The following is a 26,413-nucleotide window of genomic DNA, read 5'->3' as shown; positions in this document are numbered from 1 at the left end:
CTGTCAACAAGCGGAGATGGTGCCAGCGACGGACTGGGCCAGGAGGGCCCACAGAGTCAGCCAGTCACTGAGGAGCAGGGCTTCTACCAGAAGGTGGGAACCACTCCTGCCCAGCCCTCGTCTCTCACCCTGCTGCTGCTGCCTTCACCTGATCATGTGTCCTGCTGCCCTCAGCCTGGCCAACATCTTCTCACCCCTCGGAGCTCATGCTGTCCCCAGCACCCGCACACTTCTGCAGCCTCCTGTACTCCCTCATCAGCACTGCCCCACAGTATTAGAAATGCTTTCCAGCCACCAGCCTGTCCTGTGAAGACAGCCCTCTGAGGGCAGAGATCATGCCTGTCACAGCTGTATCCCTGGTTATTGCTCTATCGAGTGTCCAGTGCAGGTACTTGCTAACTCAAAAAACATCTCTGAAAGAACAATTCTCTGCACACAGTCCTTCCTTAGCCACATCTCACTTTTGCCAGTCCTGGGACAAGAGGGCAGCCTGAGGCTCCTGAGCCAGGGCTGTGCCAGGGACAGGCCTGTGGCAGGAGGGAAGGAACTGGGCGTGGTCGGCAGGATGAAGGTACACAGAGTGGGCTAATAGCAGGAGGCAAGATGGAGGAGATGTGGTCTGTTTCTGGAATCAAGCAATCCAGAGTCCTTGTCATTTAGTTACACGTGGGCCAACAACAGAGGAGCAGTGGGCTGGCTACTGTCAGGGTAGGAGGCAGCCCAGGGACTGGCTTCTAGAACCTGGCTACAGCCCCTGGCCAGGGAGTCCAGGGGAAGCCATTTATCCTCATTTGGTGGGGAGAAGGGTGGCCTGCTTCAGGAGGTTCTTGTGAGCTCACAAAATCACAACTTATGACTGCTGACTTTGAAGCCAGAGTTACATCACACCTCATTTGAACGTGACTCTGGACAAGTCATACAACTTCTCTGAGTCCGCTTCCGCATCTATAATGTCAGTATAAATACCTCACAGGTTTAATGGAAGAGTCCATGAGACAAGAACCGTAAACAACCTATCGTGTATTCTGCTCAATACACACCACCTGTCACCATGGCCATCAATATGACCACAGCCAGCACCCAGGGATTCTTTACTGAGTCCTCCTCAACCCAGGTCAGCTGGCTGCCTGGCATCATTCATTACTGTCGGGTTTGCTACACCGCCTAGGAACTCGGGCCATCAGCCCGAGTCCTCCCGCCCCTCACCAACACACCGATACCCCGCGTGTCAGCCTGCATGTTCAAGGCAACCCTCCTGCAACGATGCCACTGTCCGCCATCCAGACGGGCGAGACGAATGCTGGACTGACACACCACCCTAGGCAAGAGTTTCTGAGCTCCCTGCCCATGGCTGGAGAGGCCTAGGAGCCCAGGACAAGGGGACTCAAAGAGACCATCTGAAGTTCGTTCCCTGGGGCGCCTGTGTGGCTCAGTTGGTTGAATGTACAACTCTTGATCTCGGCTCAGGTCTTGATCTCAGGGTCATAAGTTCAAGCCCCGTGTTTGGCTCCACGCCCAATAAATATATATATAAATAAAATATAAATAAATATAATAAATAAATAAAGTTCCCAAACTGCAAAGCACTAAACAAGTATTCTTATAAAAACTTTGAATGATGGGGCGCCTGGGTGGCTCAGCTGGTTAAGCATCTGCCATTAGCTCGGGTCGTGATCCCATCGGGGAGCCTGCTTCTCCCTCTCCCTCTGCTGCTACCCCCGCTTGTGCTCTCTCACGCTGTCTCTCTCAAATAAACAATAAACTTTGAATGGTGTTGTGAACCCAGGAGGCACAGGGAGCTGGCCAGTGAATTAAAAGCACCATCACCCCCTTCCAGCAACCTTGTGCAGAGCACTGGAGTGGCCAGTTTATACACATCATCCAATCAGCTTTGCAGCAACCCCGCGCTGGAGACAAAGAAACTGGCTTGGCAAGTTTAACTTGCTCCAGGCCACCCAATGGGGAGGAGCATAGATTAGATTGTTTCCTCAAACCAGGCTCCTGCTCAAGCTTTCCCTTGTCCCACTTCTCTAAGCCTGGGCTCTCCAGCAGGCTTTGCCCAAGGGGGAAGTGGGTACAAAAGTATATGGGCAGAAACACCTCCCAGAGGACATCCTCTGCAGTAATCCCACGCAGGACCTGATTGCAGGGGCAGAAGGGATCCCAAGCCAGGCTCTGCTTCTCTCAGACACAAGCAAGTGAGGAGGCTAGTATGGTGAAAGTAAAAGCAGCTCAGGGCAGGCTGACAGCGGACTTGGCAGTGGCAGTGGGAGTGGGTGATGGTAGGAGTTAGTACTATTATTTTGTAATGGACATCTGTTGTTTTTGCCCACCCAGCATCTAGTCTGTCTTCTGGTAACAGAAATGCTGGCTTTCCTTCAGAGAATCACCCTCCTCTCTGCCCCACAGAGACTGGGATAGGAGTCTGACAGACCTGGCCAATTGGAATCATGGCAATTGGCTCAAGATAATGCAAAGAGGCCTGGACCGCTGCTGGAACTACCAGAGGGAAGGGAGTTAGGGGAGTCACTATGCTGTAAGGACATAGCCTGGAACCACTGACCCCACGTAGGCCTACTCCTGGGAGTCTTCCTAAAGGAGAAGCCACCCCAGGGAGACAGACACAGCCCTGATGCCACCATCTGGGCATCTTCACCCAAGCATGCTGGAAGAGAACACACTCCCAGAACTTACCCGCTACAGGAACCAGTAGGTCCCCTTTGCTGTCTGGACCAATTTACTTTTTTTTATTTTTTTATTTTATTTTATTTTATTTTTTAAAGATTTTATTTATTTATTTGACAGAGAGAGACACAGCGAGAGAGGGAACACAAGCATGGGGAGTGGAAGAGGGAGAAGCAGGCTTCCCGCTGGGCAGGGAGCCCGATGTGGGGCTCGATCCCAGGACCCTGGGATCATGACTTGAGCCGAAGGCAGACGCTTAACGACTGAGCCACTCAGGCGCCCCTGGACCAATTTACTTTTAAACCAATTCCGATCAACACCAATACTACCATTCATGAATGCTTATCATGGGCTGGGCGCACGTTAAGGACATTGCACAAAGCATTCCATTTAACTCTCAGAGCAACAGGGTGAAGCAGAGTCTTAGTGTATAGCCACCGAGCCAGGAAGGGACGGAAGAGGGGTTTGGAGTCTGGGGTCTCCTATTCCAAGGCTCATGCTCTGACCCAACAGGTTACACTCCCCAGTTGGGCAGCAAAGATTTCTGCGCTTACAAACACATTTTAAAAGCCCTCTTGCAGGAGCAGACAGTGCCTGGTTCACAGAAAAGGGAACACAAATGAAAAGACGCTCAACCCTACTCAACAGAAATGCAAACAAAACCAACCAAGGTACACCTTGTTGTTCATCAGATTGGCAAAAACAGTTTGCGAATGTACTAGGTTGGCAAGGGGAGGGCTATGCCACCTCTGAGATTGGACTCTAAACCAGAACAGTCTCTACACCAAAGGGAATATGGAACAGCTTCCCACGTCTCCAATGCACAGGCCCTTTCGCCAGAAAGAATTTATCTCACAATTTATCCCCCAGCTATACTCGCAGATGTGCCCTACATAGATTATTCATAGTAGTATTGATTAAAAGAGCAAAAGACTGACACCTACATATCCATCAGGAGAGGCTGGTTAAATAAACATGGAACTATGCAGCTGTAAAGAGTCCCATCAGTTAGTAATAGCACCTTCAGATACATTTTTAAGGGAAAAAGGCAAGGTGCTGTACAATTTGAATGTGTACAGTGTGCTACCAGTAGTGTTTATTTTTAAGTAATCTCTACACTTAACGTTGGGCTCAAACTCACAGCCCCGAGATCAAAAGTCACACGTACAGCCACATGCTCTACCGACAGAGCCAGCCAGGCGCCCCACAGATGAGAGGTGGGGTGCCTGGGTCGCTCAGTCAGTTAAGCATCCCACTTGATCTCAGCTCAGGTCTCGATCTCAGGGTCATGAGTTCAAGCCCCACGTTGGGCTCCATGCTGCCTGTGGAGACTACTTAAAAAAAAAAAATAAATAGAGACAACATATACACAGTGGATCCTCATTATCTGCAGAGCCTGTATTTTGAATTTGCCTATTTCCTAAAATGTACTTGTAACCCCAAAATCAATGTTTGGGGAGCTTTCATGATCTTTCACAATGAAGTGCAGAGCAGGGAAAAGTTCAAGTTGCCTGAGGTACACACTCCCAGCTGAGGTCAAGGAGGTGATGCTCTACCTTGTTGCTTCCACTCTCATACCGTAAACGAATGTCCTTTTCACAATCTATTTACTTCCACATCTTTCACATTTTGCTTTTTGTTGGTGATTCACTGTTTAAAATGGCCCCCACCCCAAGGGTCATACTGAAGTGCTGTCTAGTGTTCTGAAGCACGAGGAGGCCGATGTGCCTTATGGAGAAAATATGTGTGTTAGAGAAGCTTTGTGCAGGCCTGAATTATAGCGCTGGTGGCCATGAGTTCAATGTGAATGAATCAACGATATATATTAAATGAGGTGTCCCTAAACAGAAACACACAAAAAACAAGATTATGTATTGATTGACAAAAATGTTGTGATCAGAGGCTCAAAGGAACAATGGTCCAGTACTCGCTAATTCAGTGTTTGCAGTGACTTTATAGAACATAATTATCACAAATAATGAGAACCAACTACATACATGTATGTTTACTTGCACGTAGGGGTGTGTATTCCTTACACTGTCTCTGGAAAGACAAGAAGAAACCAATAAATGACACTGATGATCTCCATGAGCAGAACTGGGTCGCCAGGAGAGTGGTAGGAAGACTTTTCACCATATGTCTGTTCATATTTTTTCAATTTTGAAGCAAGTCAATTATTACTTATCCAAAGATAAATATGAAATTAAGCCCAAAATTTCTGCTTGCCTTCAGTGTCCAGCATCACAGACTGTCCCCACAGTCCCCTGTAGCTAACGCAGGGTGAGAGGAAAAGGGGCCACCCCTGTGAGCCCCACCTCACTTATCTGTCCACACCGTCGGTGCTGTATCACGAAGGGCTGGGCCCTCTCAGCCTTCTCGCTGAGGGGAGGGTTTCCGGGTGGGATGGACTGCAGCGGTACCAAGCTGCCTGTCATGACCCACACCCTGGCCCAAGTCGCCCTACCTGATGGCTCACCTGGGTGCTCTCATCATGGAAGCCCTCCAGGAAGCTCTCCAGCAGCTCATCAGCATTGTCAATTCGCTCGGCGTACTCGCCTACAATCCAAATCATGGCAGCCCGGGCCTCAGGCTCATCCAGGGAGTCCAGGTTCTCACACAGTGTGGCGATCACGCTCTCATACCTAAGAGATGAGCACATGGCCAGCATGTGAGCAATGAAGGAGCCCAGGCAACCCAGAGGAGGCCCAGCAGGGGCCGAGAGAGACAGGAAGCTGCCCCACAAGATCCTGAGGAGGTGGTGAGTAATGGGATTTGAGTTTATCTGTTACATTTAAGTGCTTATTTAGTTTGGGGAGTGGAGGAGGGGTGACTCAGGAGAAGTAAGAAAAAACAATAGGTTTCTTTTGAGAATGCCACCTGTGGCAGAGAAGTCAGGAAGAAGGGAAAGGCTCCTTGTTGCATTTCCTCCCCCCCGGCCACATGCCTGTCTCCAGCGGAGCCACATCACCCTCACACCAGGAGGGGTGGGCACATACTTGTTGGGGTACTTGCGGAAGATGTCCTTGATGACCACAATGGCTTCCTGGACCACATAGTTGACCTTGGTCTGGATGAGATCGAGCAGCGTGCTCACACAGCGCTCTGCAGATTGCTGTGGGAAGAGGAATGTGGGCAAGGCCCTTGCACCCACTTCCAACAGAACCTCTGGTGATCATGTCTTGGCCAAGGGCTCAGTCATGTCTTGCCCCCTTCCTTGCCACAGAGGGAAAACAAGAGAACACTCTCCCCAGAAAACAAGTGGGAAAATGAATACAAAATGACAGCCTGAGGACGGGAGGGACCTAGAGAGACAGAATTAGACTGAGAAGACCAGTAGGGCTCCTGAGAGTGGGGCGGGTATCTGAAGTGCTTCCAGGCCAAGCCTCGAGGGCAGTGACTATGCTTCAGCCTGACACTGCCTCACTTCTACTTGTTTCCAAAATGGGCCCCTATGACCAAAAACAGAAAGTCTCTACTTGAACCCCACCCCCCACCCCTTATTCCAATATGCTGCACTAATGCCCTTGTGGGAGAGATTCTCAGGATGCCATCATAAGCACCAAGGGGAAAATGCCTCAAGGGGCTGGGCTGGGGTGACCAGCTGTCCGAGGATCTCTCAGTCCCCAGTGGACTAACTTAAAGTCAGCTCAGTGGTCAAGGAACATCACCATAGGCAGAGAACAGGAGGGATGAAATGCCAAGACACAGGGGCTGGACAGCCCTTGGGAGCTTGGAGAAAAGGGCATATGGATAATCGAATCATGATTATTGCTAAAATGTTCAGCAGGCAAAGAACCCTGCTCCAAAACCCCATGAAGTGAAAGCTAAGTCTACCAGGGCCATCACCAGCTGGGGCTGCCCCACCATCTTAGCTAATGCTGCAGGAGAACCCATGGTTACAGATGGGTTTGTTTCATGTGCAACAACTTGAAGGCCTAAAGGTGATCAGAGAGAGGAGGAGCCAAAGCAGATCTGCACAATGGGTGCCTTGGGGCCTCCAGTGGTGACCCTCAGGCCTTCCTGGACCAGGAGTAGCTGGCAGGTTCTGCTAGAATCAGACTGGTTTCCTGGTTTCAGCTTCCTTTCCCTTCCTCTCACCCTACAGAGGACAGTCCCAGAGCCTCACCTCCACCTTGATGGCACAGCGCCCAATGGCTCGCACAGCCTTCCGTACAAAGTCCACATCCACCTCTGTTGCATACTCTTTCAACTCTGCCAGGACCTGTGGCCCAAACAGAGAAGATGGGGTTGGCGGGGCAGGGAGCGTGGCGGGGGGGAGCTGAATCTGCCAGAGTAACCAACATGCCTGGACAATGGGTATGCACAGACCCCTAGAAGGATGGGATTCTGCCTCCTGCTCGAAGAAGGGCCAAGGGAAGGACACAGCTATCAGGTGCCCCAAGAGGAAAGCAGGGAAGAACTAGTTGCCGGGACCGGACAACCCCTGTTTAGGCTGAGCTAGCTAACACAGCCACCTAACTACCACTTTTCAATGGATGGATAATAAGTAATAGTAGGGAGAACAAATGCTTTAATAACAAAAATATCAGTTAAGATTTGTTCAGTGCTTGCTTACAGAGCCCTGTGCTAAAGCACTCTTTGTGAGATGAACGGTTACCAGTGAGACCAGGCAGCCCGCTCAGACACCACGGTTTGGTGGTGGCGTTGCTGTCCAACACCAAAGCTCGTGCCCCTGGCCACAGCCCTCTGCTGACCTGGGCGATGTTGGCCTGGGAGGCCAGGCGGATCATGATATCCAGCTTCTCCAGCTTCACATAGATGGGGTCATTGTATTTCACAAAGAAGACCTTCATTTCGTGCTTCAGGATCTCAGGCCTGGTGGCAAGACAGGATTGTCCAAAGAGCAACAAGCAAGGCAAAGCTCTGTGAGAAAACTCCTTCCATGTTTACTGGGGCGTTTCTGGGGTCTAAGGTAGATCCTGACATCCGTGAAGGCAGTCTCTGCCACAGCTGCACGTTCCTGGGAGAGGGTCCACTGACTGGCCTGTGCCCAGGTTCTGACTGGCCATTGTATGTCCAACCATATCCCAGGACGGGAAGAGGGAATATGAGCAAGAGAGAGTTCATATTCGAGAGGTAGCAGGCAGCAGGCGACGGGCATGGGAATCAGACCTCCATGCCAATCCCAGCTTGTGACCTCAAGCCTCTGCTTCCTCACTCATGAAATCAGAATGACACCATGTAGGAAGTGTTACCACTGCAGGCCTCAGTCTCCAGTCTTAGAAAGGCCTGGTGTCTGGGAACTCTGTTTTTGGGAGTGTTCCACTGTTCCCTAAATAATAAAGGTGGCTAACTGTGCCTAGACTGTTTGTATAAACCATATGATTTATGCTGAGTATCTGCTTTCCTTCTGGGAGTCTGAGATTTTGGTAGGTGACTATGTGATCAGCCCCCAATAAAAACCCAGGGTGCTGAGTCTCCAATAGGCATCCCTGGGCAGAAAAATTACACACATGCTGTTGCATCTTGCTGCTGGGGCACGAATGTGCTCTGTGTGACCCCCTTCATGGGAAGGAAGGAACATAAGGAAGCCTGTACATGGATTCCTCCAGACTCCGCCTGTGTATCCTTGCTATGTCCATACTAAATCTAAGCCGTGAAAACAACTATATGCTGACTCCCATGAGTCCTTCTAGTGAATCTCTGAACGTGGGGGTCGTCCCGGGGACCCTGACAGACGCCTACATCACAGCGCTGTTGTGAGAGTTAGACGGGAAGCATCTAGCATGATCGATGCCTGCCTCAGAGAAGGCACCTGCTACGGGGGAGCTGTCAGTCACCAGTGTTGCTGCTCCTCCCTCAAGTGGTACCACCCACCTCGTTTCTCTTAGATGAGGAAACCTGAAGGTGGAGGGACTCGCACCAGGTCACACATCTAGTGCTAATAAGGGTGTAATCGAGAGTCACCACCCTCAACTCCTATTTCTCTGCCCTTTCCAGAACTGAAGAAAGGAAGGGAAAAAAATGAGGACAGACGGTGAGTAGGGGAGAAGACACAGCAGAGAGAAAGGAGGGACCCTACCCAGGCAGTACTCAGTGCTGCTGTGCAAGCTGCAGGGAGGTCCTGGCAAAGCAAGGAGCCTTTGTCGTGCCTGGTGGGGGAGATAGGGTCCCAAGCTGGGGCAGGGGACATGGTTTCTGCAATCAGGACCTGGCAAAAGCTGCCTGACCACATGGGGACTGGACCAGATGGTGCCTGGGCAACATGGTCAACTTCTTAAGAGATTTGCCATGTTAAATATAGCACAGGGAGCCCTTCATGCTGATAAGGATCTACAGGTCACTACACCTTGCTAAATCCCACACCGCAATGAATCCCTAGTCTCATGGCTTTGTTTAGGCACTCAAAAAGCTTTCCCAAATTTGCCTCCCGAACCTTCACAACTGCTACGATTCCACTGATATCTCTGGGTCCCCAAGAATGTCCTAAGAACCAGAATGATGCTACAAGGACAGGAAGAAGTGCTGTCTTCCAAGAAAGAATGTCTACAAGAGGCCCTTACTCTGTGCCCAGCAAAGGGGCTGCTGTAACACATGGACGCTCATGAGTTAGTTGCTGAGTGAGCCATTTGACCAAATAGGCTGGGAGGAGAACTCCGGAGACCAGCCCCATTCTGTTTTCTGGATTGTTCCAGAGAACCCCTCCTATTCTGGGCCCCTCAGACCGGCACTGCTGTTTTTCAGCTCTACCCATCCTGGGTATCAGGTACCTTCTCTTAGGAGCAGTGGCTTCCAGCTGTGGCTGTTCCCATGGGGCCAACAGAAATGGGCTTCTTCCTTTTTTTTTTTTGAAGTAGGCTCTATGCCCAGTGTAGAGCCCAATGCAGGGCTTGAACTCACGACCCTGAGATCAAGACCTGAGCTGAGATCAAGAGTCAGATGCTTAACTGACTGAGCCACCCAGGCACCGCCGGATATGGGCATCTGATCTGAGTGACTCTCGCATACCCCTCCTCAGGCCCAAGGCCAATGCAAAGTCCACAGTACCTCACCACTCTGGGGTCCTCCAAACTCAGAGAATTTGGCTAATGCTATAGACTCTGTCCCCAGCAAAAATACACACACAGAATCTTACACACTGTTTCAGGAGGGTTCTGTGGACTGTGGGGCCATCCACTGTTTGTGGTTAAGAAGCATCACGCTGGTCTTGACCTGATCTGCTACCTCATTAGGCTAAGCCAGGGTTTCTCACCCTCAGCACTACTGACAGTTTGAGTGGGATGGTTCTCTGGGGGTGGGGCTGTCCTGCACACTGTAGGATGCTGAGCAGCATCCTTGGCCTCTGCCTATTAGGTGCCAGTGGCACCCCCTGAAGTCTGACAACCAAAAATGTGTCCAGACATTTCCAAATGTTCTCTGGGGGACAAAGCTGCCTGTGGCTAAGACTCCTGGGTTCAGCTACTGAGACTTCCTACACAGCAACAGGTCAGTTTCCCTTTAGTGTCCTGTTCCCAGGAGGAGACATCCCTCCTCCCTGCCGCCCCCAGGCACACACCCTGCACACATGCGGCAGTCTGGGTACCTTTTCTGTACGATGAGGTTGATGTTGCGCAGGGCCACGTACTGCAGCTCAGGCTCGGCTGACAGCAGCGTGACCAGGGGCGGGGCCAGCTTCTTCAGCAGCGTGCCATAGTAGTCCAGGTCCTTGGACAACATCTCCATGAACTTCATCAACACCTTCACAGCAGACAGCACCACAGCAGAGTTGGCGTGGGAGAGCCTGGGGGTGACCCGCTCACAGATGCTGGGGTCCATTCCAAGGGGGGCAAACAGGAGAGACAGACAAGGGCAACACCCTGGTTTTAGTTATTGAGAGAGCATGTTTCCTGTAGGAGGATCTAGATCCTGCTTCTGGTGCTTGTTAACTGACCCCAACAGGTTAAAACCACTCTGAGTGTCAGTTTCCTCGTCTAGAAAATGGAGATGATGGGGCCATCTTTCCAGGGTTGCTGAGGGCTTACGTGAGTCAATGCACGTAAAGCCCCAAGCATCATGCACGGTAGTTAATAAATACCAGGGAAGTGTCAAGCCCCTCCCTTCCCCCACCCCGTGGCAAGGGCATTCAAAAGGGGCAAGATATCATGTTGGTTACGACCAAAGGTCAGGGGAGACCCAGCCGGTTGACCTGCATGACTTCATCCACCTTCTTAGCCAGTGTTTCCTTACCTGTAAAATGTGGACAATGACGGAGCAGCTTTCACAGAGGTGCTTCAAGGAGCATCTAATGCATAGGAAGCACTCGGCAGAGCCCCAGCCACCCAGAAAGATCCAATGAATGGTGACTCTGGTGCTATCCACCTCCTTTACTCAGCCCAAGGTGACCGGGGTCTCTGGCAACAACCAGATGCTTGGGGCTTTACGTGCTTTACGTGCGCTGGCTTCTGTTCTGTCTGTACCATGCTGAGCAGGGAGCTGACTGCCTGGCTCTGGGCTCCCTTGAGATGTGTCTGAGGATGGTCTGTGGGGCAAGGCCCTGGCAAAGGGCCCAGCAGAGGTCTGAGGCCCAGCTCATGGTTGGAGCCCTGAAAGGACCAGGTCCCACTGGGCTGGCAAGCAAAGAGCAGCCTGCTCACCTCTGGGCCTCCCGGTCATCCTTGGGCGTATAGTTGGCCAGGCAGTCCAGGATGAAGATCTGGCCCCACTCGGTGCACTCGTTCAGGGCTGTCAGCAGCTTATTAATGGACTGCGGGTTCAGATCAAGCAGGTTGCTGCTGGGGTGAGACTCAGCGATCTCTGAGAGGGCAGCCACTGCGTTTGCCACCACCTGGTTGAGAGGGTGGAAGGGGCAGAGGCTGGGGGCGTTGCTCGGACCAAGGGACATTGGGGCTAATCATGCTGGCAGGTCAGAGGTTGAATATCCTGAAAGGAACAGGACCCGATGGACAGGGTCTGCAGCATGGAGACCCACTCCGAGCACTCACTCTACTGATTCCCCTGTGAGCCAGAATGAACATTAAGTGCCCCCACCAGTGAAAAAAAAGAGGGAAAATAAAAGAAAGATCCAGCTCTAAATGCCTGGCAACAGAAAACATTCCTAGCTACCTAACAAACAGCCCATGCCTACCAGCTACAACAGCTCACTTAGGGGAGTGTCAAGTGTGCTTCTTGGAGCTAGAAGATTCTTGCAGAGCTCCTCAGGGCTGCTAGTAACAGATGGGGGCTGGAATCCAGAGGGGTTGCCACGTGAAGCACTGGGCTCTCAAACCATTTCTACCAGAGCAGCTATTTTTATGTGTGTTCTGCAGGGTTTTCACCTTTTCCCTATAACAGACAGTGCTCCAATGGCCAATCCTGTACTGGCCACTCAGGGTCCATGTGTGATCAGTGTTTCCATAGGACAGAGGGGAAAGGCTGGGCTGAGGGGTCTGTGCATTTCACTTTATTTATTTATTAAGATTTTATTTATTTATTCATGAGAGAGAGATGCAGAGGCAGAGGGAGAAGCAGGCTCCCCGCTGAGCAGGGAGCCTGATGCAGGACTCGATCCCAGGACCCCGGGATCATGACCTGAGCCAAAGGCAGACGCTTAACCATCTGAGCCACCCAGGCACCCAGTGTGAATTTCACTTTAAATAGGGCCTGGTGAACTGCCCTCCAAACTGCTGCCACACCCCCGTCCTCCCAGCCACATCCTGGTGCCCTGCCCTCCAGGCTATGCTACTTCAAGGGTGACCCTCTGCAACCCTGCAACCCCAGAGATGTGAGGAAAGGGAAAAGTACCCACATTCAGAGCTCACTGATGATCTCAGTGAGAAGACAGTGACAATGACAGTGACTGGAAGGGGAAGGAGCACACTAGTTTTGGTTGCATGCCCACTGTTACCTTCACAGCTTAAGCCTCACAGCACTCCTGCCAGCCACGGAGTTAGATCCATCTTACTGATGAAGAAAAGAGGACTCTGGAAGGTTAGGCAGCCTGCCCAAGGTCATACAGCTCATGTTAGAAAGGGCGCAGAGAAGGGAATCCAGGTCTAACTTCCTCCAAAGATGGTGCCTGAACCACTGCAGGCACGAGAACAATTAGCCTACCCAGCAAGGCTCTGACTTCCAGGAACCGGGGAGTGCCTGGTGGAGGATGAAGCCAAGGTGTTCCCAAGCAACCCAGGAGGTAGTGGAAGTGGCATGGTGAGTGGCAACAGCTTACCATGGGGTTCGAGTCAGAGATGAGGTCTTTCAGGGTGTCCAGGAAACCCTGGTCCTCTACCAGCTGGGCATTGATGTCGTGGAGCTTGGCTACACACACAGCTGCTGTTTTGCGCACGTATGGGTCCTCGTCCTTCAGGCACTTCCGGAGTGGCTCACACAGGTACTCTGTGATCTTGTCAACGCGGATGCAGCCCATGGTCCGCACAGCCAGGGCCCGGATCAGGGGATTAGGATCCTCACAATCCTGAGGGGAACCAGCCATTGGCCGGGGGTAGGGGCAGGCTCGGCAACATCAGACACTGCTGTGGGATCTCCCACCAACTGTGGCCAACAGCACTAAAAGTAGTGCCATGTATGGGCATTTAGCATTTGCCAGATGCTGTGCTGAGGCTTTGTGTATGGTTGACTCTGATTCTCACAGCAAGCATACAATAAATACTGTTCCCGTTTTACAGGTGAAGCAGCCGAGGCTCGCAGGAAGACTGGGAGCTCACCCAGTCACAGAGCAGAGCCATGATTCAAACCCACATCCATCCAGCACCATAACCCACAGAATCCCTCATGTGCCTGCATCTGAGCATTGCGGGGCAAGGGGAGCTAGGAAGGTTCTAAAGGTACACAGAACTGACACTTCAAGTCTCTGTTTGCTCCTTAATCTAGATGGAAAACACAAAAAGGGGCAAAGTCTAGAAGGGGAACAGAGAAGCTCTCAGATGCTTGCTGAATCCTGCCCTGGCAAAGGATGTAGGACAATGGTGCATCCCAGGGGGACATGGGGATCAATACAGGCCTTAGGCTACCTCACACAGAATGAGTTAGCAGGGTCTGTAGCAACTTAGTTTCTGAGAAAGTGGGAGCCCTCTGCTGGAGGACTAGGAGGCCCTCAGGCTGGAAAGGAGACTGAGTGTTTTTACTCAGGGCCATAGTGTCCCACCCCGAGATGGAGGGAAGATGGAGCAGTGAACACCTATGCCCTTCTTCCCACCAAGCTCCTATTCACCTTCACAAAGGTGTTGACAGCCATGATGGCCATGTCGGGCTGACTCTTGGCGTAGTTCATCAAATACAAGTACACCAGCTTCTTCAGCTCCAGGTTGTCTGTCTGCATACAGTTCACCACGTCAGGGAAGAGGGCACTGGAAAGTCAAAATGGCATGAGTCTAGGTAAGGCTGAAGAAAGGAAGATTTTTCAGAGAGCTAATGGGGGGTTTGGGGTGGGGGCGCAAAGACAGTGGATGGGAGAGAAAGAAAAAAATAACAGGACTTCCTAGTAAAAGGGAGGACATCAGCTATGCTCTGTTACCATGAACACTTATGGGTAGCACTGGAACCCAAAAGGTGACTTGAAAAGCAAAGTCCTCTGTTCTTTTCACAAAGTTCATTCATATACTAGCTCCATAGCCCATTAGGCCTGGCTCAAACCCAGCTCTGCCTCCTGCTAACTGTATGAAATTGGGAAAATTCCTTCATCCCCCACCCCATGTCTCAGTTTGCTCACCTGCAGGAAAGGTGCAACAAAACCCCATTACACAGGGCCCTTGTGATAATTAAAGAAGACAACATATTTCAGGTATCTGGTCCTTGACATCTAAGAGGTGCAGAATAAATGAAAACAACTATTTTCCTTCCCTGATACTTAACGTCGCCCCCTTAGATTTGGGCTGCTGGTTCCAGAAGGCTGTAGGGAAGCAGGGATGGGCCATACTGCTTTCACCACGAGGTGAAAACTAGCCCAGCATGTACAGAGCATGCGCTATATGCTGGGCTTGGCACTAAGGGCTTTATATACGTGATCTCAATTAACAGCCCCAAGAAGCCAGTGTGTTATCCCCATTTTACAGAAGACAATACTGAGGCTCATAAATGTCAAATAACCTGCCTGAGGAGCCAGGTCTGGCTCTAAAACCTGTGCTCATGACTGCTGTTATTCTGGGTGGAACCCTTCCCAACACGGAACCCCAGAGTCCCAGAGTCCCAAACCCCTTGAGATGTGAAATATGCTTAGAGGTCAATTTTCTCTCTCTGAAATCATCGCCTCCCCTCTCAAGTCTTGTGACTTAGTGGCCGAGGACATGGTAGACTTAAGAGGTCAAAGTGAGCTCCCCAGGCTCCCTTAGGAAGGAACCCAGTTGATGCTGACATTGATGCATCACCTTGGAAGATGAAGAACCAGGAAGAAAGAGGGGGGTGGAGAGGAGGAACCACTGATGGGCCCGTCACATCAGCACAACAAGTTCACTTGAGACAGAAGAACAAAGATGCTTCCTCTGTGAGGAGGTGACAGCAGTGTTCTGGTTGAAGGGGAGAGTGGCTTTGTCCTGGAAGGATGTGACTTGGAAGGAGGCCCAGTTCTCCAGCAGACGCCCAATCCTTTTGCCACTCTTGTCTATAGCAGGTCTCTCTGCAGAACTGTTTCTACTGTGGCACTGTCAGGAGGTCCCTTGCTGAGGTGGCAAGAGGATAGGGCAATCCGTGGAGAAGTCTGGAAAAGTGTGATCCTGACATGCGGTCCGGATGAGGAACTGCTCCACATCAGCACCCAGGCCTGTGAGGCACGGAGCTGGGCAGCATAAGGGCACAGAGGAGAGGGTATGGGTGGAAACGCCCTGGATTTGGATTTCAGAAGGGCTGGGCTTGAGTCCTAGTTCTGCTATTAACCACGGGACTGCTAGGCAGTCACTATACCCCTTCTTTATCTGATTTCCTTGGCAGGAAACACACCATTACCTACAATATGGGAATTTTAAGTATCTGAAGGTTTTCTGCACACTCTCAAATTGTGCGACTGTTAGGTTGTTGCAGAATCCGGTCCCTGTCCTCAGGGACTTTATGACATAGTGGGCAGGTAAACACAAGTACACATAAGAAAAAGACAGTCTAGAATTAGTGCCGGGTGACAGGAACACAGAGCAAATGCTGCACATTCAGGCCAGTGGGCTGGGGTGACAAGGGAGGGCAACAGGGAGACCTTGAATGGGTTGTTGATGGGAAACAAGCTGGTAAATGGAAAAGAGACATTCTACACAGGGGAAAAGCACGAGCAAAGGTGAGGCAGCAATGCTACGTATGGTCTGCTCTGGAAATCAGATGCAAACCAGAGGCTGCAAAGCGGCGACAAATCTGATGAACCCCATCTGCGGGCACGTGTTAGTGTCACTGCAGTGTTTGTTTGTTTAGTATCATCTGGCAATCTAAACAAATAAGGAAATTTAAAATGAAAAATCTAGATTTCTTATTCTTTTAAAAAGCCAGGCCTGCCCACGCTGGGTTCATTTTCCCCAGCTGGCAGCAATCCTCTGGAATTTCTGCAGGGTCCCTGCCACATCCACTTCATGGCTTGTTACCTTTTTGACCTTGCCCACCTCCCTCACCGCGCTGCCGCCCAACCCCGGTAGCATCGGACCCAGGACCCCTCTGTACCCGAAACCTTCTGTTTGGAAAGGGGGTTCATGAAGGAAGCCACGGGTCCCCAGAGATACCGTCAAGGAGCCATCTGAACTAGACCCGAGCTATGGAGCCCCGCTCTAGCTGCCACCCGGCCTACGCCTGCACACCTGACATCTTTGCCCACGGTCATTGACGCAATCACTTTCTTTACCGCCTCCTTCTTCTTCTCCTTCTTGTCACTGCTGAGCTCTGCCTTCAGCTCGAAGATCTCCCCTAAAAAAGGAGGCAGGCATGAGTGATCCACCCCCACCCTGCCAGGGGGCCACTCCCAGTCCCCAAATTCCAAAAGAATGGGAGGCGAGAGGCAGGTAAGAGGCTCTGTGCTGCCAGCGGAGGGCAGCTTTAGGACCTTGGCCTCAGTGACAGAGGTGGCAGAGAGGGACAACTCTGAGGAGGGCAGCTTGGAGGCCGTGCTGGACTGAGCAGAGGGAACTGTAGAAGCTACAAAGGTTCTGAGGGAGACAAGAAGTGTGAGGACAGGTCCTGCTCAGCCAGACAGTTAAAAACATTCAGAGGAAAGCAAAATTCTCCTCAGCTACCACCCTCACCCAAAGCCCTCAAGGCGGCGTGTGATGGAATCTGGGACTGAAGTTCTGAAGGGAGAGGGCAGGATTTGCTCGATTCCCACACTTGGCTTTTCCTGTTTTCCTAGAACCTCCAGTTAAAACAGCTCACTCAGGGTTTCACTTCCTGAGCCACAATTGGTCGCTCAGCTCTGAAAATGGGAATTCAGCTGCCCCATGAGGGCTCGAGCGCATAATATGCTTTTCTTAAGAACTTGATGATCTGGAAAAACAAATGAGGAAATAGGGTTGTTCAGGGCCCAGATAACCCCAATGACAGGTTACAAAGGCAGACTTTGGAATCAGCCAGGCCTCCTGCCCTCAAAACAGCAGCCACCAGGATTTCCTGAGCCTTTCTCCCAGGCAGGCACCACACTTTTCCCCATTTCTCATTTCATCCTCATGACAACGCTGCGTTTCCCCCCACTGTACGGATGAGCAAATGGAGGCTGTGACTTGCCCAAGAACACACCACTAGTAGCAGTTAGGGCCAAGATTCAAAACCGCATCTGCCAGCTCCAAAGTCCACGTGCTCGGGCCAACCAAGGATATCACTTTGCTTCTCTGAACCTGTTTCCTTGTCTAATCTCTCTACTTTGACTGGGGCAGTGGATTCTCTCATTTAACACTCAGATGTACAATGCTCATCTCAGTGCCTGGCACTCAGTGGCCTGCATTAAAGTGACTGCTATTGTTATTTGCCATGTGACCCTTGGCTTGGATTCCTCTTGAAAGAGTCCTGAGCTTCCCTCTCAAGTTACTTGGGGGTGGGAATAAAGCCAAAGACTGTCATGTGGGGGGAAGTTCTGAAGAAGTTCTAGATGGATTTACAGTGAGAAAAAGAAAACTTGCAGGTTTTTATCATGACTGAACAATGTGGTGCTTGGGAAAGAACTTAGATGACAGACAGCAAACAAAGTTAATTAAGAACAATCACACAGTAGAGCCCAGGGCAAGGCCACACTGAGGATATTGCTCAACAGAGCCAGGAGGAATCTGCAGACCTTGCAGTTCAGACGCTTGACTTCTGCAGGACTGGAGGGACACATGCCCTTCCCCTGCAAGAGACTGAGGGGGCCCTGTCTCCCTGCTGCAGGATCTAACAGACCATGATGACTTTGACCCTGGGTCCTGCTGCAGGGCTGTCCCAGCTTTGCTCAAAGCGTTTGGTCAGATTCAATACAACTGGCCGTCAATTGATGGATCTAGGCCTGAGTCACTTCAGTTCTAAGAAAGCTGATGAGGTGAACTTTGGATCTGCCTGTTGCCAAAACGTCTCTTTCCTCTAATGGGCCCCAAATCCAATCAGTCACCAAGCCTACCTCCTCAATCACATACAAAGCATCTGATTCTCTCTACCCACAATGCTACACCCCAGCCCACCCCCTCCCCCAGCTCAGGTACTATCATCTCTCATGGCAGCTGTGGTACTGGTCCCCCTGCCTCCCCAAATCTTCACCCCTTCAATTCTTTACTAGAAACTGCCTTGGACCTTCTCTTGCTTAAGACCATCACTGATGTCTGGTTTGGACCCAGGCCTCCCTCTATAGACATTCTCCTCAAAAGATAACCCACAAAAACCCCACCACTGATACCCCAATACACTTAGCACTAGGTTCACCCCCTCTAGCCCTGCACACCTCTCCAACTCTCCTTCCATCACACTCTTCAGTAACTTGTGCCCAGGTGCTTTCCTTCCCCTGAGCAGAGCAAGTGCTCTGCTCTGCTCCCCCCAACCCCTTCCCTGTTTTAACTAGCTAGCTCTACCCAAGGTTCTCCCACAGCCCCCTGCACTTCCCTTACCACAGCACCTACCACCTTTAGTGTGATTACTATTTAATAGACTGTCTTCTCTGCTTAACTGCAAGCAAAGCCAGGTCAGAGACTCCAATCTGCCTCCACGGCACAGGGAGGGGGCTCAGGAAAAACTGGCTAGAACAATAAAGAAGGGCTCAGTAAGGGGCAGACTGCAGGTTCTGGCTCAGCTGCCTCAACAACAGACTCTTTTCATCTGGTCAGCAGGCATGTGTCAATCTCACTTGGAAGGAAGGAGGGAAGAAGGAAGGGCCGGTCAGAAAGATGTTTACAGGGTTAAAGCACATTCATCAGCCACTACAACCACCTCTGTTTCCCAGAAAGCAGAAACAACCACAATACCCTACAACATAAGACTAGCTTAGCAAATTTCAGTGCAGCAACTCAGCAGACCAACATTGAGTAGTTAGAACTGTGGGGAAATGTTTAAGATAACGTGAAATGAAAAACAGGATATAAATTCTGACTCTGACCACGTAAAACATGTGCCTGTGGATAAAAGACCAGATACACACACACACGTTTCACTGTGGGGTTACTGATAGGATTATGTGCTTTCTTTCCTCCAGGAAAAAACATATTTAATAATGTTAGGCCATTCGGAATAAAAGGGGGCTTTTTTCCCCCTCCATTTGGAGCTAATGCTCTTCCCTTCCTGAGTTCTAAAAGAAGTGGTCAATTTCTTATACCATCAACACTTCAATGTTCTGGATCCACAAGGTTAAAGATGCTCTGGGTAATTCCCACCACTCGCTCCCAGGTCTCCACCCCTGCCCCCAAACCCCACCCTGCCAGGGAGAAGGCAAAAGGGTGGAGCAGGGAAAGGGTAAGACAAGACCCCACGATGAAACAAACAGTACCTTTCTTGGTCGTGGTGAAATACTTTGAGTCAGTCATTTTGGTCCCTTATCTGTGCCAGACTCTGCAAGACAGAAGAGAGGGGTGACTTTCTGTTGTGTCCGCTCCATTTTCAGTTACGGAGCACAGGAGGAGGGCAGGATAGAGCACACATGTGGTATGGGAAGATAGCTTCTTATCTCTCTACGAGGTAAATGAGCTATTAGATAATAGCTGATCAGATTTTGGAAGGTAACTCTGAGGGATCTACCAAATTTTTGAATGTGTATATCCTTTGACCCAGCAGTTCTACTTCTAGGACTTCTAGGACTCTCCCACAGAAATACTTGCACAGATGTAAGGGTTTTCCTACAGCACTGTCCATAACAATACATCACTGGAAATAACCTAAATGCCCATCAATGAGGGAATGGCTAATGGGGTGGCTCAGTCGGTTGAGTGTCTGCCTTCGGCTCAGGTCATGATCCCAGGGTCCTGGGATGGAGTCCTGCATTGGGCTCTCTGCTCAGCAGGGAGCCTGCTTCTCCCTCTCCCTCTGCCACTCCCCGTGCTTGTGCTTTCTCTGTCAAGTGTATAAAATTAAAAAAAAAAAAAAAAAAAGAAAGGGATGCCTGGGTGGCTCAGTTGGTTAAGCAGCTGCCTTTGGCCCAGGTCATGACCCCAGGGTCCTGGGATCAAGTCCCACATCGGGCTCCTTGCTCAGCAGGGAGCCTGCTTCTCCCTCTCTCTCCCTCTGCTTGTGCTCTGTCAAATAAATAAAATCTTAAAAAAAAGAAGGGAATGACTAAATACTCTGAGAAGTCCACAGATTAAAAAGCACTTAGTTATAGCTACCCCTTCGTGTGCTCACTCCACCCAGCACTGTTTTAAGTGCTTCCTGCAAGTTAACTCATTAAAACCTCATCACAGCCTTAAGGAGGTATTCCTGTTACCCCATATAGTCAAATGAGCTTGGAAAATGCCAAATTTGAAAAGCTAGGGAGGTTTCTTCTCTCCCCAACTTTTCCGAACTTCTCTAACGGTGATATGTGCTATTCAACTCTAGAGAAGGCTAGAATCTGTATACTGTAGACTCTACAGCATTCCCCAAATCTAACTGGCCAGTTTCCTTAAAGCATCTCTCAGGACATCTACCAATGCAAAAGTCACAGTGTGAAGTGCTGTTCTAAGGCAATAAAACAAAGAAAGTACCAAGGCCCCCTCATTCATTCAATATTTACGAAGTATCTACTATGTACCTTCAATAGTTCCTCTTAACAGATGAAAGATTAAAGAAGCTACACAGGCTCCAAGTACCCTGGATACGTGGCAGAGGCTCCCGGGGTTGTTTACTGAGTCCCTATTACAGCCAGGGGTTCTTAATACATTATCCCATTTAATCCTACCAATAAGGTAGCTGGTTTTAACCCTATTTTACAGATGAGGAAACTGAGGCTCAGGGTTGTTAAGTAACTTGCCCAAGGTCACATGACATATAAATGGTTAGACTGGGAGACCATCTGAGGTCTGCTTGACCTCAGCAGCTGTATTCTATCAATGAAGGAATTCTGCTTCTCCCATCTGAAAGGGAGGACGGAGCCCTGACAGTGGCTAAGGACTCAGTTCAAAAACCCTAAGACTTTCAATGACAACTGTCCAATCCTACCTGTAGTCTCACATGGTACAGAAAACCACACAATCCAAAAAAAAATAGACATTTGAATGGAAAAAACTCACTCACTTTGTCCCTTCTGTTGCCTCTGTGGAAGAGACTGAAACAAAGAACCCATCGAGGGCACTTGTTGTGATGAGCACTGGGTGTTATATGTAAGTGATGAATCATTAAATTCTACTCCTGAAACCAATATTACACTGTATGTTAACTAACTAGAATTTAAATAAAACCTTGAAACTAATTAATTAAAAAAACCCACAGAACCTATTAACATCGTCTTTCAATGCATTACTATGTGGGAGCAAGATGGAGGTTACTGGTGGGATGGAGGTGAGAGGTCAAGGATCATTTCAAAAGTCTCTGGAAACAAAGCTGACATGGCTCCTCTCCAGCCCAACTGAATTCTCCAGACTAAGCTGGTATTCACAGCAGGATGGCAACGAGGCTGTTCCCCAACTGAGACACCCAATAGATTTTGTCTCAGTGATCAATGGGAAACAAGTATGTACTGTCTCGGGGACTGCCTTAAATCCTTTGTGGATCCCTTTGGAATAAAGGCTTCGCTGACAAAACAGTACAAAGGAAAAAACACAATTCTAGTTTCCTTTGCTTTGCAAGGTTGAAAAGGGATGATGGCACTTTTCTGTGGGAGGTGCAGGAAAAAGCAGAAGAGACTGCTGTGTCTGATGATGGCAGACCCACAGTAGGGATTCTAACTTGCAGGTCCTGGCAGCAGGAGTCAGGGCTGTGGACAGATCCACAAAGGGAGAACCCACGTCAGCCTGGTCCATGGCTCTGTCCATCCTCCCCCTTCAGAACTGGCCCAGGGTTCTGCACATGGCCAGTGTTGAGTTGATAGTTTTTAAAAGAAATGAAAAGGGGCCAATGAGCATCCCAGGGAGCCTTGGCTTGCTGACAGCTCTGTTATGTAACTCTTTAGCATTTGTCTCCTAAAGGAGTTTACTTACAGTGAAAATCATTTTCTTTGGAGCACACATAAAGCCATTTTCTCAGAGAAATGTCACCAACCTAGAGGTTCTTTCTGGAGTGCTTTGAATGAGCAGCTCAAAAAGATAATAGGATGTCTGCCACACAACAAAGGGCTGTATGACTTTAGAAGTCACAGGCATGAAAGCACAACCGGCAGAGCTATCCAAAATAGAAGTACCCCATTTCTCAAAGTTAAGTTTAGTCTAAGAAGAGGGATCAATGAAAGCAAAAGGGGCTAAAAATTTTAGACCAAAAGAATCACAGTAACATATAAACCCCTCCATTGTTAAATCTAGAAGGAAATCAAAGTGAACAAAACCCCAAAACTACTCTAGATGTCTAACTTCAGTGCTGCCCAGAGATTCTTCCTTCTCCAATAGAGGAGGCTGTAGGGGGCTTTCTCCTCATCTGCAGGCACAACACAACATCTGGGGCCCTAGGTTCCCAGAACACAACCTCCTGGGGACAGATTTGTGTTGTATGCAACTGCCCAGGTGGAAGAAAGGGTGGGAAGCTTCTTTTGGGGGGATTAAAAAAAGCAACAGAGCTGCAGGGTCAGCTAATTAGACCACCACAGTTGCTGATACCCCTATAGCGTTAAGCTTTGATGACACTCTTCCTTTTACAGGTGCTAAGCAACTACGCACAACTTAAACTGCTACCCAGTGTGAGTGCTGGCTGCTTCTTTTCTCTGCAATATCTATTTCGCATATCTCTCTGCAGAGGGCCCAATGGGACTGATGATGCAGAAATCGTATCCCTCTGAAGTTGTTTCACGTACAGGAAATTAAAGTGGAGGAGGAAGGGGAAGTAGTGAGAAGTGAAAACGCTTTTGCAAAGGCACCCAGAGCACAGATTTTTAAAAACCTCATTTCACTGTGGAAGATCAACTGCCCCTGGTTGATCTGCTACGGGTGGCTATCTCCTGTGTCCTTTCTCTGCAGTTACCTCTTAGATGTCAGTGCAAGAGATGTTTCATTCTCTCTACAGGAATGGAAAAAACCCTACAGTTCAGTCTAAAGGATCAGACTTGTGGATGCCACAGGGAAGACGGGTGCTTTCCCTGGCACTACTCAGCCATTGCCATACACTGCATGCCTCCTAATGGAGGCCAAAGGGGCTAAGACCTTGTTTGATGGATCTGACTGTGTACATGAGCCACAACTGAAAGCAGACAGCCAATTCAGGCAAGAAAAAGCTTAGGGTTTGGATTCTATCTTTGGAAGTGACAGGATACACATTAAAAAGCAATAATCAGGGGGAATTTTTGGTTTGGAAACTGCTCTGGCCAGTGTGATGAGTCACTTTTGCTAAGGAGAAAGCATTCTGGGCTGGGATACCCTTCACTTTCAGCATTCACTGGCTAAGGAATGCCTGGAGAGGAGGGAAAGTCAAAATTAAAGAGGGGCACACCTGGAAGGACTGGTTTTGTCTTTGAAGAGCCACTGATGCTGTCCTTACCTTAAATCTACCTTCCCACTTTGATCCTATAATCCCAGGACCAGTCCCTATTAATCTTACTTAAAAAAAAAAAAAAATCCTACTGACGCTCCTGCTTTCCCCTGCCACCAGACTTAAAGCAAAAAAACTGAATAATAGGGCGCCTGGGTGGCTCAGTTGGTTAAGCGACTGCCTTCGGCTCAGGTCATGATCCTGGAGTCCCAGGATTGAGCCCCACATTGGGCTCCCGGCTCAGTGGGGAGCCTGCTTCTCCCTCTGACCCTCTCCCCTCTCATGCTCTCTCTAATAAATAAATAAAATCTTTAAAAAAAAAAAAAAAAAGAAACTGAGTAATAAAGCCTGAAACAGAGTAGTTTTAGGTGTTCTAGAATTATAAAGAACTCTCTGATGAGAATCAGTGACACACTGGCTAGGACAAAGATGTAATGTAATCTAAGAGTGGAAAAATGAGGTCCTAGGAAGAAAATGGAAGGGGGAAAAAACTCTGAATTTTAGCCACTGGAGTTAGTTAGGTGTAAGGAAAGTTCTCAACACTTTTTAAATTTGTGAGGTCTTCACATATCTAAATGTAGTTCTATGAACAAGAGATAAACAATCTTGGTGTTTTAAACTAATAAAAGAAATTTAAATCTATAAAAAAATACATTAAGAAAATAAATATTGAATATATTTCAACTTTTCTCCAAGATCTCAAAATTGCTAATGATAACAATAATTATTTTATTTTTATCATTTTTATTTTTTAGGTAGACTTCATGGCCAACATGGAGCTTAACTCACAATGCTGAGATGAAGAGTCGCGTACTCTACCAACTGAGCCAGCCAGGTGCCCCAACAATAATAATTTTAAAGGAGAGAATACTGAACTGATGTTAGTTTACTTCATCTCTATGATCCAATTCCTCTCTTGAAAATGGGGACAGCAGCACTTGCTCTTCTACCTAGTTCACTCATTTCTTCTGATAGGGGACAATGTGGGAATGAAAGCACACTGACAAGTATAAATACCATGGGGTTCCGGGGCGCCTGTGTGGCTTAGTGGTTTAGGCATCTGCCTTCAGCTCGGGTCGTGGTCCCGGGGTCCTGGGATCTAGCCCCACATTGGGCTCCCTGCTCAGTGGGGAGCCTGCTTCTCTCTCTCCCTCTGCCTGCCGCTCCCCCTGCTTGTGCTCTCTCTGTGAAATAAAATCTTAAAAAATAAATACAATGGGGTTCCATTTACATGAAATTCTAGGATAAGAAGAAGAGGCAAAACTAACTTATGGTGGTAGAAGTCAGATCAGTGGATGCTTCTAGCTGAGAAGGACTGTCTTGAATGGGGCACAAAAGAACTCTAGAGGTGATGGAAATGATTTGCATCATGATGCAGATACTGGCCAGACTGGTACACTTAAGAGCTGACATATCACTTGTTGTAAATCACAAAGATTTTATTTTTTTTTATTTGACAGAGACAGAGAGAGAGCACACAAGTAGGGGGAGCGGCAGGCAGAGGGAGAGGGAGAAGCAGGCTCCCTGCTCCACGGGACCCTGGGATCATGACCTGAGCTGAAGACAGACGCTTAACCAACTGAGCCACCCAGGTGTCCCAAATATTGAATTTTTTAAAAAAATAAAATAAAACCCAATGCTGAAGAAGAAAAATGGAAAACTGTATACTCTAGAGGAAACAAAGCGTTTCTGAGTATGACATTAAATCAAGTCTTTAACAATCTGTGAGTTTGATTATATAAAAATTAAGTTTTCCTGCATGGCCAAAAACATAATAAGAAAGACATATGATAGACACACATACAAATTTCCATCACATCTCAGACAAAAGCCTATTTTCCTTCATACATAAAAAGTACCTAAAAATAGGAGAACGGCAAAGGATGTAGTGCATTCACAGAAAATTAAGAACAATGGTTTAAGCTTACTTATAAGAGAAATTGATACTACTATGAAATACCATCCATCAGCTACTGGACTGGTAAAGACCCAAAAGTCTGATGACATTCCATGTTGGTGCTGATGTGGGAAAATAGATACCCTTATATGATGCTAGTAAGAGTCTAAATTGCTACAACCTCTACACCAATTTGGCAACAGCTATCAAAATTGCAAAGGTGCTGACCCTTTGACCCAGCAAGTTTGCTTCTAGGAATTTCTTCTTCTTCTTTTTTTTTTAAGATTTTATTTATTTATCTGAGAGAGAGAGAGAGAAAACCCATGAGTGGAGGGAGGGACAGAGAGAGAATCTGAAGCCGACTCCGTGCTGACTGTGGAGCCCGACGCCCATGACCACAAGATCATGACCTAAGCTGAACTGACTGAGCCACCCAGAAGCCCCTAGGAATTTATTCTATATGTACAAAAGCTATGTACATACAGTTATTTATGTAGCATCCTTTGTAATAACAAACTATTGTAAACACCTTAAATGTCCTTCCATAGAGGGCTTATTTAAAAATTATGGCATGACAGGGGCACCTGGCTGGTTTAGTCAGTACAGCATGTGACTCTTGATCTCTGGGTCATGAGTTCGAGCCCCACATTGAGTATAGAGATTACTTATTAAAAAAAAAAAGAAAAAAGAATTAGGGATGCCTGGGTGGCTCAGTTGGTTGAGCATCCAACTCTTGCTTTCGGCTCAGGTTGTGATCTCAGGGTCATGAGATCAAGCCCATCAGATTCTGCAGTCAGTGCAGAATGTGCTTGTCCCTTTCCCTCTGCTCCTGCCCATCCCCCCCCCCCACAGCTGCACGTGCTCTCTCTTTCAAATAAATAAATA

At 48.8% G+C, this 26,413-nt stretch overlaps 1 protein-coding gene across 4 annotated transcripts in view; it reads right to left on the bottom strand.

Annotated features, from left to right (window-relative positions):
* The window catches only part of AP1B1 (adaptor related protein complex 1 subunit beta 1), an 88,811-nt gene that overhangs the window by 14,354 nt on the left and 48,044 nt on the right, over positions 1-26,413 (bottom strand). For all 4 annotated transcript variants that reach the window (XM_078060803.1, XM_036123141.2, XM_036123143.2 and 1 more), the window contains 10 exons: positions 19,538-19,599; positions 16,407-16,512; positions 13,853-13,988; positions 12,851-13,096; positions 11,280-11,470; positions 10,229-10,450; positions 7,401-7,521; positions 6,812-6,907; positions 5,682-5,797; positions 5,162-5,327 (listed from right to left, as the gene is read on the bottom strand). In XM_078060803.1, coding sequence (XP_077916929.1) covers positions 5,162-5,327; positions 5,682-5,797; positions 6,812-6,907; positions 7,401-7,521; positions 10,229-10,450; positions 11,280-11,470; positions 12,851-13,096; positions 13,853-13,988; positions 16,407-16,512; positions 19,538-19,574 — 1,437 coding nt within the window. In that variant the 5' untranslated portion in view covers positions 19,575-19,599. The remainder of the gene's footprint in view (positions 1-5,161; positions 5,328-5,681; positions 5,798-6,811; positions 6,908-7,400; positions 7,522-10,228; positions 10,451-11,279; positions 11,471-12,850; positions 13,097-13,852; positions 13,989-16,406; positions 16,513-19,537; positions 19,600-26,413) is intronic.

This window comes from Halichoerus grypus, chromosome 13 (assembly GCF_964656455.1).
Source record: "Halichoerus grypus chromosome 13, mHalGry1.hap1.1, whole genome shotgun sequence".
NCBI lineage: Eukaryota > Metazoa > Chordata > Mammalia > Carnivora > Phocidae > Halichoerus > Halichoerus grypus.
Note: the sequence above shows the minus strand (reverse complement) of the source record. Positions and strands in the feature narration are given on the sequence as shown.